Source organism: Rhipicephalus sanguineus, chromosome 6, assembly GCF_013339695.2.
Source record: "Rhipicephalus sanguineus isolate Rsan-2018 chromosome 6, BIME_Rsan_1.4, whole genome shotgun sequence".
Classification (NCBI taxonomy): Eukaryota; Metazoa; Arthropoda; class Arachnida; order Ixodida; family Ixodidae; genus Rhipicephalus; species Rhipicephalus sanguineus.
The window spans coordinates 61,372,120-61,388,364 of record NC_051181.1 but is presented as its reverse complement, the minus strand read 5'-3'; the positions used below and the strand labels follow the sequence as shown (position 1 = coordinate 61,388,364).

At 46.7% G+C, this 16,245-nt stretch overlaps 1 protein-coding gene across 1 annotated transcript in view; it reads left to right on the top strand.

Annotated features, from left to right (window-relative positions):
• Positions 1-2,767: 2,767 nt before the first annotated feature.
• Positions 2,768-16,245, top strand: part of LOC125758852 (uncharacterized) — a 54,495-nt gene continuing 41,017 nt past the window's right edge. The window contains exons 1-2 of the mRNA XM_049416519.1: positions 2,768-2,859; positions 12,725-12,858. Of these exons, the coding sequence (XP_049272476.1) occupies positions 2,768-2,859; positions 12,725-12,858 (226 nt within the window). The remainder of the gene's footprint in view (positions 2,860-12,724; positions 12,859-16,245) is intronic.

Genomic DNA, 16,245 nt, shown 5'->3' with positions numbered 1-16,245 from the left:
TTAGAAGTTATTTTGTACTTCACAAGGAAAAAAATGTTTTCTGACTTCGCTAACTGTTACTTGCATTATTTTGTCGCCTATTGCGATCAATAACACTTCGCTCGGTAAGGTACAAAGACGTGACTGGTCTAAATCATATTCTTCGTGAGGCATTCCACGCTGTCGCCATTTGTTGAAACATAAACATGGAGCAAAAACTCTATTTTTCAGTATCGAAGTCCAGCTTTTAGTCATTCTGAAGATTGGGATCGGCATGTTTGTCGAGTCCTGACGCCAAATCTCCATCAGAAATGAGCCCCATATATCAGATATGGGAAATGTATCTAAGATGGCAACATTAGCTGACATCTTGTTCAAACTCCTCCTTCCGCGGAGGGAAACTGTTGCGCACAAAAAGAGGGACCCACATAGACAGACGAAGATTGCGCTTCGTCTGTCTATCTGCGTTTATTAAATGCGAAGCATTTCTTAGCGAACCTCAGGCACTTTGGCCGTTTCTATCTATCTATCTATCTATCTATCTATCTATCTATCTATCTATCTATCTATCTATCTAGCCGCCTACGTCTGGGCGCTCTCCTGGGCGTCTCCATAACTTGTAGTATACCAAAAATGGCATAGCAGGGTATCTGTGGGTGACGAACACGATCCACTGGTCATGACATGAATAATGCAAAATACCTGTCGCGTACGTCATGAAACCCTTTCTCTCAGTCACGTGTGGCCCATACCCGCATACCAGAGTTCATGTTTTGCGGGTATGTGCCACAGGGGATGGAGTTCAACCGACTCAGTAACCGCGAACAAACACATTAATAATAATATCTGGGGTTTAACGTCCCAAAACCACGATATGATTATGAGAGACGCCGTAGTGGGGGGCTCCGGAAATTTCGACCACCTGGTGTTCTTTAACGTGCACCTAAATCTAAGTACACGGGCCTCAAACATTTTCGCCTCCATCGAAAATGCAGCCGCCGCCGCCGCCGGGATTCGATCCCGCGACGTTCGGGTCAGCAGTCTAGCGCCATAACCACTAGACCACCGTGGCGGGGCGCGAACAAACACATTCACACGCAAGGAAAGTGATAACAATAATAATAGTTGGGGTTTTATGTCCCAAAACCACGACATGATTACGAGAGACGCCGTAGCGAAGGGCTCCGGAAATTTTGACCATCTGGTATTCTTCAACGTGTACCGAGATCGCACAGTACACGGGCATCTAGCATTTTGCCGCCATCGAAATTCGACCGCCGCGGCGGGATCGAACCCGAGACCTTTGGGTCAGCAGTCGAGCACCGTAACCGCTACACCACCGCGGCGAACGGAAGGAAAGGGAGGAAGCTGTAGACAGAACAGCCCTGGAAGACGTTCAACGCATCATTGCGGGCCACTCGTCCACGTGGTCGGCAACGTGTACCACGTGTATTGCGCATGAACCGGGGTCAACGCTTCCTACAATAAATCTGTCTAGAGAGCCGGGCCTCTCATCCTTACCGGGGACTTTAACACTTGGTCCTTATACTGTGTAAAAGACGGCTTGGACGTGAACAGGGCATCAAACTACCTCGCTGCAAAGTCCAGGACAGGAGGCGTCATAGATCATTTCATCGTGAGAGGCATCCAGGATTTGAACCAGCTGTGCTATACCTCGCAGTTCACTGCACTTCGACCCATCGTAGCCGCGATCATGAACGCATCCGAATACCAAGTCCGGTGCAGCTGCTGGGGCTCACTCATCATGGTGATGATGACCTTGTTCGAGAACTGTCAAGAACCCTTTCCACACCTGCACACGGGTTCGTGTGTGCGTGCGTGCGTGTGTTCGTTCTCCGTGCGTGCGTACGTTCTCCGTCATAACGGACAAGTATAGGCATAACAACAGTAACAACTGCAACTGTGACTATAACGTGCGTGCAGTGCGCATGCGCGTGCCACTCGGCTGTGTATATATGTAGAGAAACTTTCATGAATGAAGCTTATTTAAGAGTAACGCCTATCCTGCGCATCTGTGTTTTTTCTTTGTCTTGTTCGGATTCGCACTATCTATAGTATTGAATAATATAAGCACTACATATCAGCTTACCGCGTCTGGTGTTGGTAACACCCATGTTGCTGTTGGCATCGTTACGCAAGTGTAAAAAACTGATTATGTAATACATATGCAACTCTTCAACACATGAGTGTGCGTATAGCACTTATAGCACTTCCACATATATTTCTAGCGTCATTCCGTAACGTTTCTCCCCCCTCAATGGGAAAATTTACGCCACAGTCACCATCCCCTGCATGCTTCGCGTAACATCGATTCCCACGGTACGTGGGATCTGCCGAATTTTCTTGTGTGTCTGCCTTTGTGCGCAACAATTTACCTCCAGATGAATTACCAACAAGACCAAGTGGAACAGGAAACAGCGCAGTAAAAGACGACGACACAGAAGGAACACACACCACACCACACCAACAGCGCTTCGATAAACTGTCACGATCCTTGCGGGCTTTAATTTCGTGCCTACGGCCCGCTAGCAGAGGTGGGTTCGAGAGTCCTGGCTTAAAGGAAGCAGCATACGAGTTAACGGCTTTTGGTCATCTGTTTATATGAACTCCGTATAGACAAGACAGATCAGTCTGAATATTGGGCGGTTTAAATAGGTCTGTGCAAAGACGGCATAACGTCCAAATGAATTTAGAGGTGCGCAGTAAAGTCTCAAGGCTGTTTTTACTGTGTGTGTGCAATATGTCCTGCTCTCCTCGCACGCAGAAAATGGCCGAGGAATCGGCGATGTCCTCGGCGGAGAGCGGCGTGAGCGGCATGAGCAGCGTGGGCGGCGCCGATCCGGCTGCACCAGTGCCGGGGTGAGTGAACTCTCATCTGTGAATTCACGGATAGTTAGTTTGTACGCAGACGTAGCGCTCGCGGAATGAAAGTTACAGAGGATGCATACGGGAGCAACTCAGGTGGCAAGGACATGCGATGATCTAGAGATAATATTGCTGCGATTTACGTGTTGGGTACACCCGCGAGCAACATTATACGGACCACGGGTGTGCGTGCCGAATTTGCCGCCTGCGCCGTCTAGTGGCGAACCGTCTGATGCCCAGAGCATTGCTCTGGCCGCGCATTCGACAGCGCAGTGCTCTCGACAGCAGACGGCTCGCCACTATACGGAGCAGACGGCAAGCTCGGCATGCGCTGACGTGGTCCGTGTACTTTTGCTCGCGGGTGTAGTTAACTGCTGGTGTGAAGTAACGGTAGCGAGATAACCTTTCATTCGCAGTATCTCTAATGATAAGATCACCGACTGAATATAGTCTATTTGCCTTCCAAGAATATCCGGTTGAACACGTACTTCCGGTTTTCCGAATATTCACAAAAAAATGTCTTGTATAAAATAGAAATCGATGGTGCTGGTCTATGTTAGTTAAGAGTCATACTGGATATAAGTAGAAGCTCGTTGATACGTTCCCGCTTAGTACGATTGCCCGGCTCCTAGGCTCGAAATCGCTAAAATTAAAAATAAGCCAATACAGCTGTGTGTAATACGTTCCGGTTAATACGTTCCCGGAAAATACGATTATTCGGCAGCAACGTTCAGCACCGCGGAAAACTGCGGTGGTATCATACGTTTTGTAGTCAGAAACTCCCATTCAGGCGTGCAAAAAGAGCCCTCTCTTGCACTTGTGAAGCGCGAAGTGGCAGACAGCCGCCGCGCGGCGACGGCGGCATGCCTTTCCTCCTCCGCACTTTCTCTGCGTTACTCAACTGTCCCCTCCGCGTCTCTTCCGAATTGCTCGATCGCCCCCTCCGTGTCTTCTCCGAATTGCTCGATCGCCGCGCTCTGTCAACCACACACCGACCCGAAGGCAGGCGGCGACGCTGGCCGGCAAAATCTTCAAACGGCTTGCCGCGGAAACGCACATGCCGCCGCCGCATCGCCACCGCTGCACAACACGCCGCGACCCGTAACCATAGCAACGCCGCCATTGTGCCCAGTAAATATGGCCGATAATTTTCCCCACACTGTTCTCCCGGAGCGCATTCGTTTTTTGGGTTGCTCCGCCCGGCGCAATTCCGGTCGGCGTATTTCTCTGGCTGGGCGATTCTGTCTACCAGCGGGCCGTCAGAAGCTGCCAGAAAAGATTTGTTCTGGAAGATATCTGGGAGGTTTCTGGTTATCGGACGCCAAAACGAGACGATGCGCGCTCGCCGCCATCTTTGTGAGGACTCGACAGATTGCAGTGCGGGCGCTTGGGGACGTCACCTTCGGTTGCGATTACGCCGGGCGTTATCTTTTAAAGCCCCTTCCGCCGTGCGAGATTTATTTTATTTATTTTTATTTATTTATTTACAAGTTCTGCAGGCCTATACTTAGGCCCAAGCAGGAGGGGCAACAACAACAAAAAAAGTACAGTGTCACAGCACTTAATCAGACAACTTATAGTGCACTTGAACAACAGTGTTACGGCACATAAACAGTGAACAGAACACTCATGCGCAGCAGAAGTCAACTAACTACATTACTCGGGCATTACGTATACACACCATATGGATACATCACTCAAAACTAAACAAAAAAAGTTTCAAGCTGTTTTTCAATATCTTCGGACTGAAAAGCACTTATTGGCAAAGAGTTCAAGTCAGCAATAGTCCTAGGGAAAAAAACTATTTTTAAAAGCAGTGGTACGGGCAAAAACTGGCGCCAATGAATATTTAAGCTTATGTCTTGTTTTTCTAGAAGATAGAGGTTTCACACAGTTGGGCAGACTTGTTGTAACTTTACCGGAAAGAATTTTGTGTAGGAACGTTAACCGATTAATTTTCCTGCGAGTTTCCAGTGTTTGGATGTCGTTCAGTTGCATAAGTTGTGTTGGCGAATCATATCTTTTATATTTGCTAAATATAAATCTGACAGCCTTCCGTTGAACTTTTTCAATCAAGGCAATATCTTTTTTACATTGAGGGTCCCAAACAACCGAGGCATATTCAAGTTTTGATCGAATGCAGGTGTTATATGCCAATAATCTGGTCTCCTTCGTGGAGGATTTAAGTTTCCTCTTAAGAAGTTTCCTAAGTGCAGCCGTGCATATGCTTGTAATGTGGTCTTACCACGTAAGTGCCTTTGTCAAAGTGACTCCTAGATATTTGTATTTTTCTGCGTCTTTGAGTGGGTTATTGCGGGGAAAATAAGTATAAAGGCTGGGAGTTCGTTTTCTTGTTATTATCAAGAGAACTGTTTTGTCACTATTAAGTTCCATGCCCCAGTTTTGACACCACTCGTCTATACTTGTAAGAGACTGCTGAAGTAATATGTGGTCATTTACACAACATATTTCTTTAAAAACAACACAATCATCCGCGAATAATCGGACGGATATGTCCTTATGTACGACATCAACTAAATCATTAGCAAAAATCAAGAGTAACAAGGGGCCTAACACACTACCTTGTGGCACACCGGAAGAAACATTTAGCGAAGAAGAAGAACAACCCCTGACCTCAACAAATTGAGTTCTGTTGTTTAAGTACATATGAATCCATGTAACGATACCCGGAGGTAGCCTAATATTTTCGAGTTTAAACAAGTTTTCCATGAGGCACCTTATCAAAGGCTTTGCTAAAACCTAAAAAGAACACATCAGTCTGCCCAGATATATCTAGAACCCGTGCGAATTCATGCACTGTAGACACAAGCTGAGTTACCGTAGACATATTTTTTCGGAAACCATGTTGATTAGGCGACAAAATATTATTTTCTGATAAAAATGTGTTAATGTAATTTGCAACAACATGCTCTAACATTTTACAGCAGCTACTAGTGATAGAAACAGGACGGTAGTTTGTCAAGGAATAGCGGTTACCCTTTTTAAAGATCGGCACAACACGAGCTTTACGCCAATCGGCTGGTATCTGACCATATTTTGATACATTGAAAAGGGCAGTAAGGAAGTCAGTGATTTCTTCAGCATAGCGTCGTAGGAATGAATTACCAATGCCGTCAGGGCCTGACGATTTCTTAGGATTAACCTTAAGTAACATTTGTAAAACACCTTCACGAGTTATCTGAACATCATCCGTGATTATGGGCATCGGGTCTCGCAGTTCATAATACTGTGGTTCGGAAAAGACGCTCTGAAAGTATTTATTAAAATGATCAGCAATTAGTGCCGGATCTGTTATCGTGACCTCATCAACTTGTATTTCAGAAACGCCTTCTTTAGTTTGCTTAAGATAGCGCCAAAATTTATCAGGATCTGTCTTGATGAATTCAGGTAGTGTGTCATTAAAAAATTGATGCCTAGCCTTACTAACACTCTCTAATAATTTTTCTTTGAGATCGGAAAAATGTTGCGTACTAGTCTTGTGTTTTTTTCGTAACCTTTTTATCTTTCTCTTGATCTGTATAATCTCACGGTTTATCCATGGGTTATGTGAACGCCTGCGTATTCTCCTAAGCGGTACAAAGTTCTTTGTACAAAAGTCCACAATACCACGGAAGCGTTGCCAGGCTCTATCAACATCACTAACAGATGTGGGGAAATGTGTTTCTAAATAATCAATTACTGCAACATCATCCGCTCGATTGAAATCTCTTACAACACTTTCCACTGGCGTTTTCACTGATTTACAATGTCCATGCCTGTCCCAAACAAATGATATTAATCTATGGTCAGAAATACCGGTTTCAACTGTGATAGCCGCTTCGGTAAAGAGTTCCGTTGTAAATAGCAGATCAAGTATCGAACTCCCCCTTGTGGGGTGTCCTACCATTTGCTCAAGGCCAAGAGAAAACATTATGTCTAAGAGTGTGTCAGCTGAAGAAGAAGTACCATAATTTATATCATCCCAATTAATGGCTGGCAGATTGAAGTCACCCGTTAAAATAAGATTTTTGCTTCGTAGACATAGTAGTTCATCGTACAAACCGCTCATAAAAGATTCATCAGCATTAGGACACCGATAAACCGCACAGAGAAAAAAATGGCATATCAGCAAATGAAAGTTTTAAAAGCAGACTCTCTCTCACTGGAAAACGCTCAGCAATAGATACATCAATGCCATACATGATAATGACAGCCACTCCACCGCCCCGAGAACCACGATCACATCGAAAAAGTTGGTAGTTCGGCGGAACTATCTCGCTATCGCCAATGGCTTCATGTAACCAAGACTCTGTTATCACACATACGAGTGGCGGTAAACATACCAGCGCATGTCTCAAGTTAAGACAGAACGCAAACTGGTCAGCGCGAGTGTGCGACGTAGTATGCGAAAGCCGCGAACAGCTGTCGCTTTCGGGGACGCTTACCATTTTCGCGAGATTTCGCATATGGTGTTGTACCGCGATTGTTACATGCACTGCGAAGAGTTGAGCTTGTTAAGCCTTTAGCGGGGCGGTAGTTTCCTTCACGGACGGGGCAAGCCACGCGTGATCTTGCGAACGTACGTGATCGCATCCCAAATGCGTATGCTCGAAAATATCACTTCTGCTCTTCGGCAAACCGAGCCCTATAGTATTTCCAAGTGGCAATGCAGAAAGAACCGACGCTCATGCGGCGCAAAGTTTCGCCTGCTGACACGGCGGTAGCGTTTCTTTACGTTTACGCTGGTTGTCCCAGAGTTCGATTTTGCAATATTCGGGTTGTCTCGGGATTTCAATGCACGTGACCACGACGTTATTTTAGGTCAGGACCGGAACTAGCTGGCTGACCTCTGGCTGCCAGCGAGATGCCAGGAGTTTGAAAATCGAAGAGTCCCTCCATGTTTTTTGAGAAATAAATGTTCTTTGCCCTTGCACCTCAATATGGGCTTGTCAGCCCCAATTTTTACTGGATTCAGATCGTACGTTTTCCCGGATCGTACGTTTATTTTCCGCGTTTTTGCCCCGCCACGGTGGTCTAGTGGTTATGGCGCTCGACTGCTGACCCGAAGGTCGCGGGATCGAATCCCGGCCGCGGCGGCTGCATTTTCGATGGAGGCGAAAATGTTTGAGGCCTGTGTAATTAGATTTAGGTGCACGTTAAAGAACCCCAGGTGGTCGAAATTTCCGGAGCCCTCCACTACGGCGTCTCTCATAATCATATGGTGGTTTTGGGACGTTAAGCCCCAGATATTATTATTATTTTCCGCGTTTTTTTCGGAAACGTATCAACGAGGTTCTACTGTATATGATATCGGATCATAACCTTAGTTAATGACCGTTTAACTGTTAGGCTAAGTAATGTAGATTGATTAAGTTCGCTGAAGAAGTGTGAGCAGCTGGGATTGTTGCGGCACCTGGCGGAGTGGATCTCATCCACGCGCTTCTTTCTACATGGCCTCTGAGATCAACTTCGGGAGCGTACGAAACACGAGGTCCACCCGAGCAATACACCAGGGCAGCACGAACGCCGACGCGCGAGGGCCGCTGCCAGACACTTGAGTCAAGGCAGAGCGTAGACTTGGGCGTGTTGGTAACTCATTTCACTATTTTAGCGCACTGTAGGAACAAGACGGAGGACCGAATAAACTCACGGACACAGCGCTAACTTCCAACACGTCGACGTTGACGCATCTTCAGTCGTCATAATGTCGTAGACTAACATATGTTATACAAAATTCACTGTCATCATTCTGTAAACCAAGTTGTACGCGTGGTTTGAAAAAAAAAACCTTATGTTTTCAATTTTGTTATTTACAAATGCGCCTGCGCGCGTTGATTTTCAACCTATTTATTGGAGTTACGCCTACTGTAATAAATCACGTTGGAAGTTAGCGCCGTGTCCGTGTTTTATTCTGCCCTCCGTCTTGTTCCTATACAATGCGCTAAAATAGTGAATTGAGTCAAGAATTAGGGTAGCCTCCAGATTTTATTTTTTTTTCGAAAAGAAAACTGATGCCACTAAAGATTTAAAAAAAAAATAAATTGTAGCTGGACGAAACGCCACCTGATGCTGCCACCAGCTCTGCTACTGTAAATCCTTTCGATCGACGCAGCTCCGGCAAACCGGTACCCACGGCTGCACTCTGAGAAAATGATGCAGGAATGGAGCGATGGCGTGTGTTCGCAATGGGAGCATTTACCGACAAATAAATAACGAAAAAGGACGTGTTAGTGAGTGTTAGTAATGAGATTTTCAAATCGTGAATGGTACTTTACCACTATCCTCCAAGAGGAAGGCATATAGCAGCTGCATTTTACCGGTATTTACCTACAGGGCACATGCCTGGATGCTTACGAAGTGGATGGGACCTAGGAGTAAGAAGGGCAAAGGGTAGGCCCTATACCTTCCATGTATTTTAAAGGGGCCCTGCAACACATTTTCAGCATGATCAAAAAACGCTGCCGATCGGTAGTCGAGGCTCCCGGGAACACGCTAGCCAAACATTACGGCGCAGCACGCGGCCAGGGATATACAATATATTCGCAGTCAGCTAAAATGCGCTTCCTCTCCTCTCGACACAAATGATGCTTACGGTGTCACAGGCAGGTTCCACGCCACTGGTTGATTTGAACATGGCGCTCTTGGTAGTTACTGCGGCCGCTGCGAGAGGCCGCCACTCGCGCGCATGCGCGATCGCACTGTCAGTACGCCACGCGTTCGAAGAAAAAAAAGAAAATGTACTCAAGGTCAGGAGGCGCGCGTGATGTACCTTCTTCCCCCGAGCCACCCCCCCCCCCCCCTGCTTAGCTTCCAGCGCTTTCGTCAGGGCGAGAGAAGAGAGAAAGCAAATACAGCGTGCGACAAATCTTTCTAACTCCGCTCGTACTGGACGGATTCTGAAAATTTTGCGGCGCTGGATTCGTGAGGCAACAAGTTCCTTTAGTGAAGCCATTCCATGGCTACTTGGAAAAGTGTTAAAGGGCCCCTTTAAGGCTTCTTTAAGACCCATTTTATCTGAAACTACTATGTGTAAAACGTTTGGCTTCCTTTCATTTTATTCGTCGGCGTCTCTTCTAGCAATGGAGTTAGAGTTACAACTGTATTTCAAGTGTTGACGTTTCTGCAATTTCTTAAGCAAAGCAAGTAATCTTTGTCAATATTTAAAAAATAAAACTGCCAAAAGAATGGAAACTATTCCGCATACCTACACTATTCTAGTTCAGTAGCTTCGCATTAATGCTTTGGTTTATTCTGGTAAAAAAATCGGATTTTTGTTTTTTCAGGTTGTTCTGATAATGGGGCAAATGTAACAAAAGAAACATTGATTCCGAGATATTGAGAGTTAAAGAGAAAAAAAAACAAGTTTATATCATGTTTTGTTCAAAAAAGTGTGCTGAACAACTTGAAAGCAACCTGCCATATAGTCCTCACACAAATCAGTTTTTCACCTCTTTTCTTATTTTCTTGGCTTTCTGGCTTGTTTTTTCATACCTTCTGCCTCTCTATTGGCCAACTACTGTTGATGGCAGTCCTACTCACCCAACCATATCACAGTGTTGCGCTTGGGCGATATACCAAACGGCCTTGAGAACGTTTACTCTGGCCATGCAGGTCTTTTTGAAACTTAGAACGGTGTCAAAGGTGGCTGTTCGGAGGGTTTCCATTCCAAGAAACACGATCCATCGTGTTCTCTACGAGTGCCACGGTTCCTCCGCATTCTGTGCAGACACAGTTACTCGTAATTACCGTTTGTAGAAGCTCTACATCAATCAAAGCGCAGCCATTGTCACTACAGTTAACATTTTGTCATTGCGATGACGTGCAATGAAGAGAAAGCTTACTTGCTGAAGTGTTCACGCGAGTACTTCCGGTTCCATTCCTGTTAGTAGCCGAAGCGTGTCAATTTCCAATTAAACTGCGCTTTCTAAACAGTTTCTTTGATTTGGCAACACGAGAATGTTTTGCCGCCGCAACAAAGTCCACAAAGGCGAAACTAAACTCAAAATAAATGCACAGAACTACGTTCAATGCGCATCTCTCACACACATGGCTAGGACTCGGTAAATGGCACGCGTGTTAAAAAAAAGTGCGCGATATGCCTTTAAGTAGCCGGAATGCCTTTTTAAAGACCTTCTGAGCTCAGGGAAACTACCAGTTTTGTATTTTAAAAACTTCCCTTGAGGCAGAAAGCTCAGGTTGTGCACGGTCTGAGAAAAGGAGACTTGGCTGCTCGTCAGCTGGTCTCGAAAACCGGGTCCTTTTAGCTCAATGAAAACGCGCGAACATGTGTGGGGCACTGGATATTGTTAAGGAAGGCCTCATCATTTCAAACAAGCAAAAAAGCGAATTTTGATTTTAAGAAAAATTTACCCCACCCTGTGCCCTTAAATTGAGGACGACACAGCGAGCAATGGAAAGAAAATGATATCTGTAACCTTAAAGAACAAGAAGAGAGCAGAAGGGGTCAAAAGTGACAAGAAGAGGCAGAGTGGGTCAAAAGGGACAAGCAGAGGCAGAGTGGGCCAAAGGGAAAAGAAGAGGCAGAGTGGGTCAAAAGGGAAAAGAAGAGGCAGAGGGAGTCAAAAGGGACAAGCAGATGCAGATTGGGTCAAAAGGGACAAGAACAGAGTGGGTCAAAAGGGACAAAAACAGGCAGAATGGGTCAAAAGGGACAAGGAGAGAGCAGAGGGGGTCAGAAGGGACAAGCAGATGCAGAGTGGGTGAAAAGGGACAAGCAGACGCAGAGTGGGTCAAAAGGGACCAGGGAGCAGAGGTGGTCAAAAGGGACAAGAAGAGGCAGAGTGGATCAAAAGGAACAAGCAGAGGCAGAGTGGGTCAAAAGGGACAAGAAGAGAGCAGAGGGGGTCAAAAGGGACAAGCAGATGCAGAGTGGTTCAAAAGGGACAAGGGAGCAGAGGTGGTCCAAAGCGACAAGAAGAGGCAGAGTGGGTCAAAAGGGACAAGAAGTGAGCAGAGGGGGTCAAAAGGGACAAGCAGATGCAGAGTGGGTCAAAAGAGACCAGGGAGCAGAGGTGGTGAAAAGGGACAAGAAGAGGCAGGGAGGGTCGAAGGGACAAGCAGAGGCAGAGTGGGTCAAAAGGGACAAGAGAGCAGAGGGGGTCAAAAGGGACAAGCAGATGCAGAGTGGTTCAAAAGGGACAAGGGAGCAGAGATGGTCAAAAGGGACAAGAAGCAGAGTAGGTCAGAAGGGACAAGAAGAGAGCAGAGGGAGTCAAAAGGGACAAGCAGATGCAAAGTGGGTCAAAAGGGAGCAGAGGTAGTCAAAAGGGACAAGAAGAGGCAGAGTGGGTCAAAAGGGACAAGAAGAGAGCAGAGAGGTCCAAAAGAGACAAGCAGAGGCAGAGTGGGTGAAAAGGGACAAGAAGCGAGCAGATGGGGTCAGGGAACAAAAGGGTGCTGAAATCTTAGTCGAAATCAAGAAGAATAAATGGACATGAGCAGAGCATGTAGCGTGTAGGCAAGATAACCGCTGGTCATTAAGAGTAACCGACTGCATTCCAAGAGAAGGCAAACTCTCCAGGGGAAAACATGAAGTTAGGTGGGCGGATGAGATTAAAAAAGTTAATGCTGGGATAACGCGGCAGCAGGAAGCACAGGACCGGGATTGGCGAAACATAGGAGATGCCTTTGTCCTGCAGTGGGCCTAGTCAGGCTGATGATGATGATTATAGGTAGCCCCCTTCCCCCCCTTCAGCCGCAACCACTACACACGCTCAGATATCCACGTCCGCGTGCGCACTACTCACGTTGTCATGCGCTCGTGTTTCTATCACGAAGACTCGGTACGTTTTCAGCGCAATAAAGCGTGCAGCTAATCCTTTGTGCTTTTGCGTTGCAGGGGAGCCGGGGCAGCACAGGCGGAAATGATCACAAAAAAGCTGGCCAATTATTGGTGCATAATTGGCTCGATTCCACTGGTGATGTTTCTGCTCGTTGCCTTGCCGACGATCTTTTACGTCAAAAAGTTTTCAGGTAAGCGGTGGTCATATTCGCGGTTGCCACCCAACAGTTTCTGGGCGCACAGTGACCCAGAAAATAGGGACGTTAGAAAGAACCCAATAAAAGGCAGGTGACTGTATTGGCACTGCGAATGCAGAAGGAGCGCAATGCGAGTGCGAAAGCACCAAGGCGGTCTTTTACGGTCAGTCCCTTGTACACTACATTACAGTTCACAAGTTGGGTGCGACAAGGTAGAAGCTTCGAGGTGTAAGGAAGCCACATTCTTGCGCAGCAAAGCATGCAGTTCGAACAGTGTGTCCTTTTCTTTTGAGACAATACAGGCATTTAATAAAAATTCTATGACATACAGGCTCCCGTATTTTCGCATACGAACTCTACATCGAGGCGGAAATACTTTTGCGCAGCTAAGGTGACACTGGAGAGACTAATTAACAAGCTCCATTAATTGAAATTCTAAATATTGACTACAGGGCAGCTGTTTATATCAAAGGGGCCCTGCAACACTTTTTGAGCAGGGTCAAAAAGCACTGCCAATCGGTAGTCGAGGCTCCCGAGAACACGCGAGCCGAATATTATAGCGAAGCGAGCGGCCTGGAATTTACAATAAATTCTCAAAGTCAGCTGAAAATCGCTCCCTCTTCTCTCGACAAATGATGTATTATTCCGCAATATATGACGCGATTGTCGGCAGTTCCACCATTGGCTGATGTTATAATCAAGATAACACCCTCATTATTACCTTCGTTGTTAATTTTGAGTTCAATAAGTAGATAATATATATGTTTATATTGTGTTATGCCGTTAAAACACCGAACAAACATTAATATTAGCACTTTCGGTCTCACCGACAGCTCGGCTGCTCGTAGTTGCGTGGTTGTGTTTTCTTCACCATGCGCAGTGCCAAAATCGTCAATATTTCTGTGCTTTTGACCATCGCCGGTTGCCGTTGAGAGTGGCAGCCGTTCTCACGACCGACCGAGGCAGGGGTGCAGCATTTCTCCGATAACAATGCTGGCGCCGGCTAGTTTAGGGTACCTGTGTTTGCTGTATGGCGAGAGTCCCGTTCGCTGTCTGTTCAGTATGTCATCGAGCCGTACCTCTGCGCATCCTCCCCGTAGCCTCACGTTCCAGAGAAACCGCGACACAGCAATCAAGCAGTCTCGCATTTTCACGGTAGCTGCAGAAAGCCGGGGAATGGGTCCGCGTCGGCCCGATGCCCCACGATCTTTTCTTCTAGTCTTTAGTTCTTTGTTGTCAGCCCTCACTCGCTGTGCGCCCGCATTCGAAGAGCAAACAGCATCGAAGTACCGCCACTGGGAGAAGGGTGCACGCAGCTTTGCCGTAATTAATACGATTCAAGCGCGAGCAGTGCTACGAGGCGGTGTATCGGAGTGTGGGTCGAAACCCATCTCAGCTGTCATTCTTACCAAACGCGCATTCAGGTTTGCATCCATGGTTGGCAGAGCGATGAAAACACTACGGCAGTTCGAGGTGCACACCCAACATTACCAAACCGACTCGCAGTTTTCAAGCACGCGCGATACACGGTGCGATGGGCTCCACTCGACGACGACCACGCAAGCCGACCGGAAGTGGCGCCACAGACCACGTGGTTGCGCCGAGACGCCAGAGAGAAAAAAATGTAGAAAAAAAAATGCCGCCGGCGCTGACGTAACTCTTCGGCGCCTCCTTGCACCTCGGCCCTCCCTCCCTTCACGCCCCGCGCAGCTTTCCGCGCGCTCGCGGCGTTGAGTAGGGGGAGAAAGCTGCTGAACGTGATCTCTATAATTTGGTAACACCACTTAGACTTGACGGATTCGAAAAATTTTTGCGGCATATGACTCGTGAAGAGCCATACGTCAATAATGAGACTATTCCAACATAACTAAGAAAGGTGTTGCAGGGCCCCTTTAATAAGTCGTCGTAAGTGAAAATTTACGGCCTATACATTTTTTTTAACAATCACGAAAGTTACACGTCATTTGAGATATTCTTAACCAAACTTTGATGAGGAAAGGAAACGGTCTGAAAATACGGCCGCTCTGCTACGTCAGACCGGAACTTCCTGTGACAAGGAAACGACGAAATTGGAATCTAGGTGCGCCGAAGCAGACTATGGTCAGTAAAACCGGCAACTGTAATCTGAAATACACGAGCAACCTATCGTGGTATCTTGGCACGTAAAATATCGCGCTGCTAAGCTCGTCGTCGCGGGTTCGATTCCCGGCCACGACGGCCGCATTTCGCGGGAGCCGAAATGCAAAGAACACCCGCGTGCTTAGATTTAGGCGCACGTTAAGGAACCCCAGGTGGCCGGAACCATTCCGGAGCCCTCCACTACAGCATGCCTCGTAGTTATATTGTCGTATCGGCATGTATAAAACACCAGGAATTCTTGGAAAGAAGATGACTTTTAAGGGCTCGTTTTACTTGTTAGACACAATAATAATGACAACAATTAGACAATAATGCCAAGGAAAGTATTGGGTATGCTGTTCGTAGTAATTAGGATATAAATGTGAAGAAAATAAAGTGGACAAAAAGATAACTTGCCTCCGGCAGGGACCGAACTTGCGACATTCGAATAATGCGTCCGGTGCTCTACCACTGAGATACGGCGGCGGTGATCCTCCCGTCCACTTTGACGGGGTATATGTGTGGAATTAAACCTAGGAGTGTTAGTCAGCGCCGATCGCAGCCATCGGTATCCCCAATACTTTCTTTGGCATTATTCTCTGTTTGTCCTGATTAATACCAGGAATCCTTATTATTCAAGTACACAAGTAGACCGCTCATTCTTCGCGTGCGATGCGTGCTGCTTATCTGTCACTTTCTTAAACTACAGACTATTTCACGGATGGCTCTCGGCATAGAGTTTCATATAGATACACTAGAGGGAACTCTGGCGCTAGTGTCTATGGGAGCTGCAACGCATGGCGCTTCAGCCAGCATGAGAATGATGGGTAGTACACGGATTTGTCTAAGCTTCGTAGTTACGGCTCCATTTGGCTGGGCGTCACCTGCATCCGCTTTCTCGCAAGACGAAGTTCAGCAGACGTTCAACAGTTCCACTTCACCACTTAACTTTTTAAGGTTCACCAATTAAAATCTGGTCACGAAGTTCACAACGATCCATTCTTTTATCCGAAAGAAAACCAAAACACAGCAGTAAACAAAGCCACAAGTGCGTTCGAAGCCCGCAAGTACGAAGACTAGGCAAATACGTGTACTACCCATTATTCCCATGGTGGCTGAACAATCGCAGCGCCAGAGTCCCCTATAGTTAATTTTAGGAAACTCTCTGGGTCTCGGCACCGCCATATCGGGTTGTTAATCTTGCCATTTTGTATCTTTTACAAATAAACGAGCAGTGGTGTGCTGGACGTACGCACGTGAAAA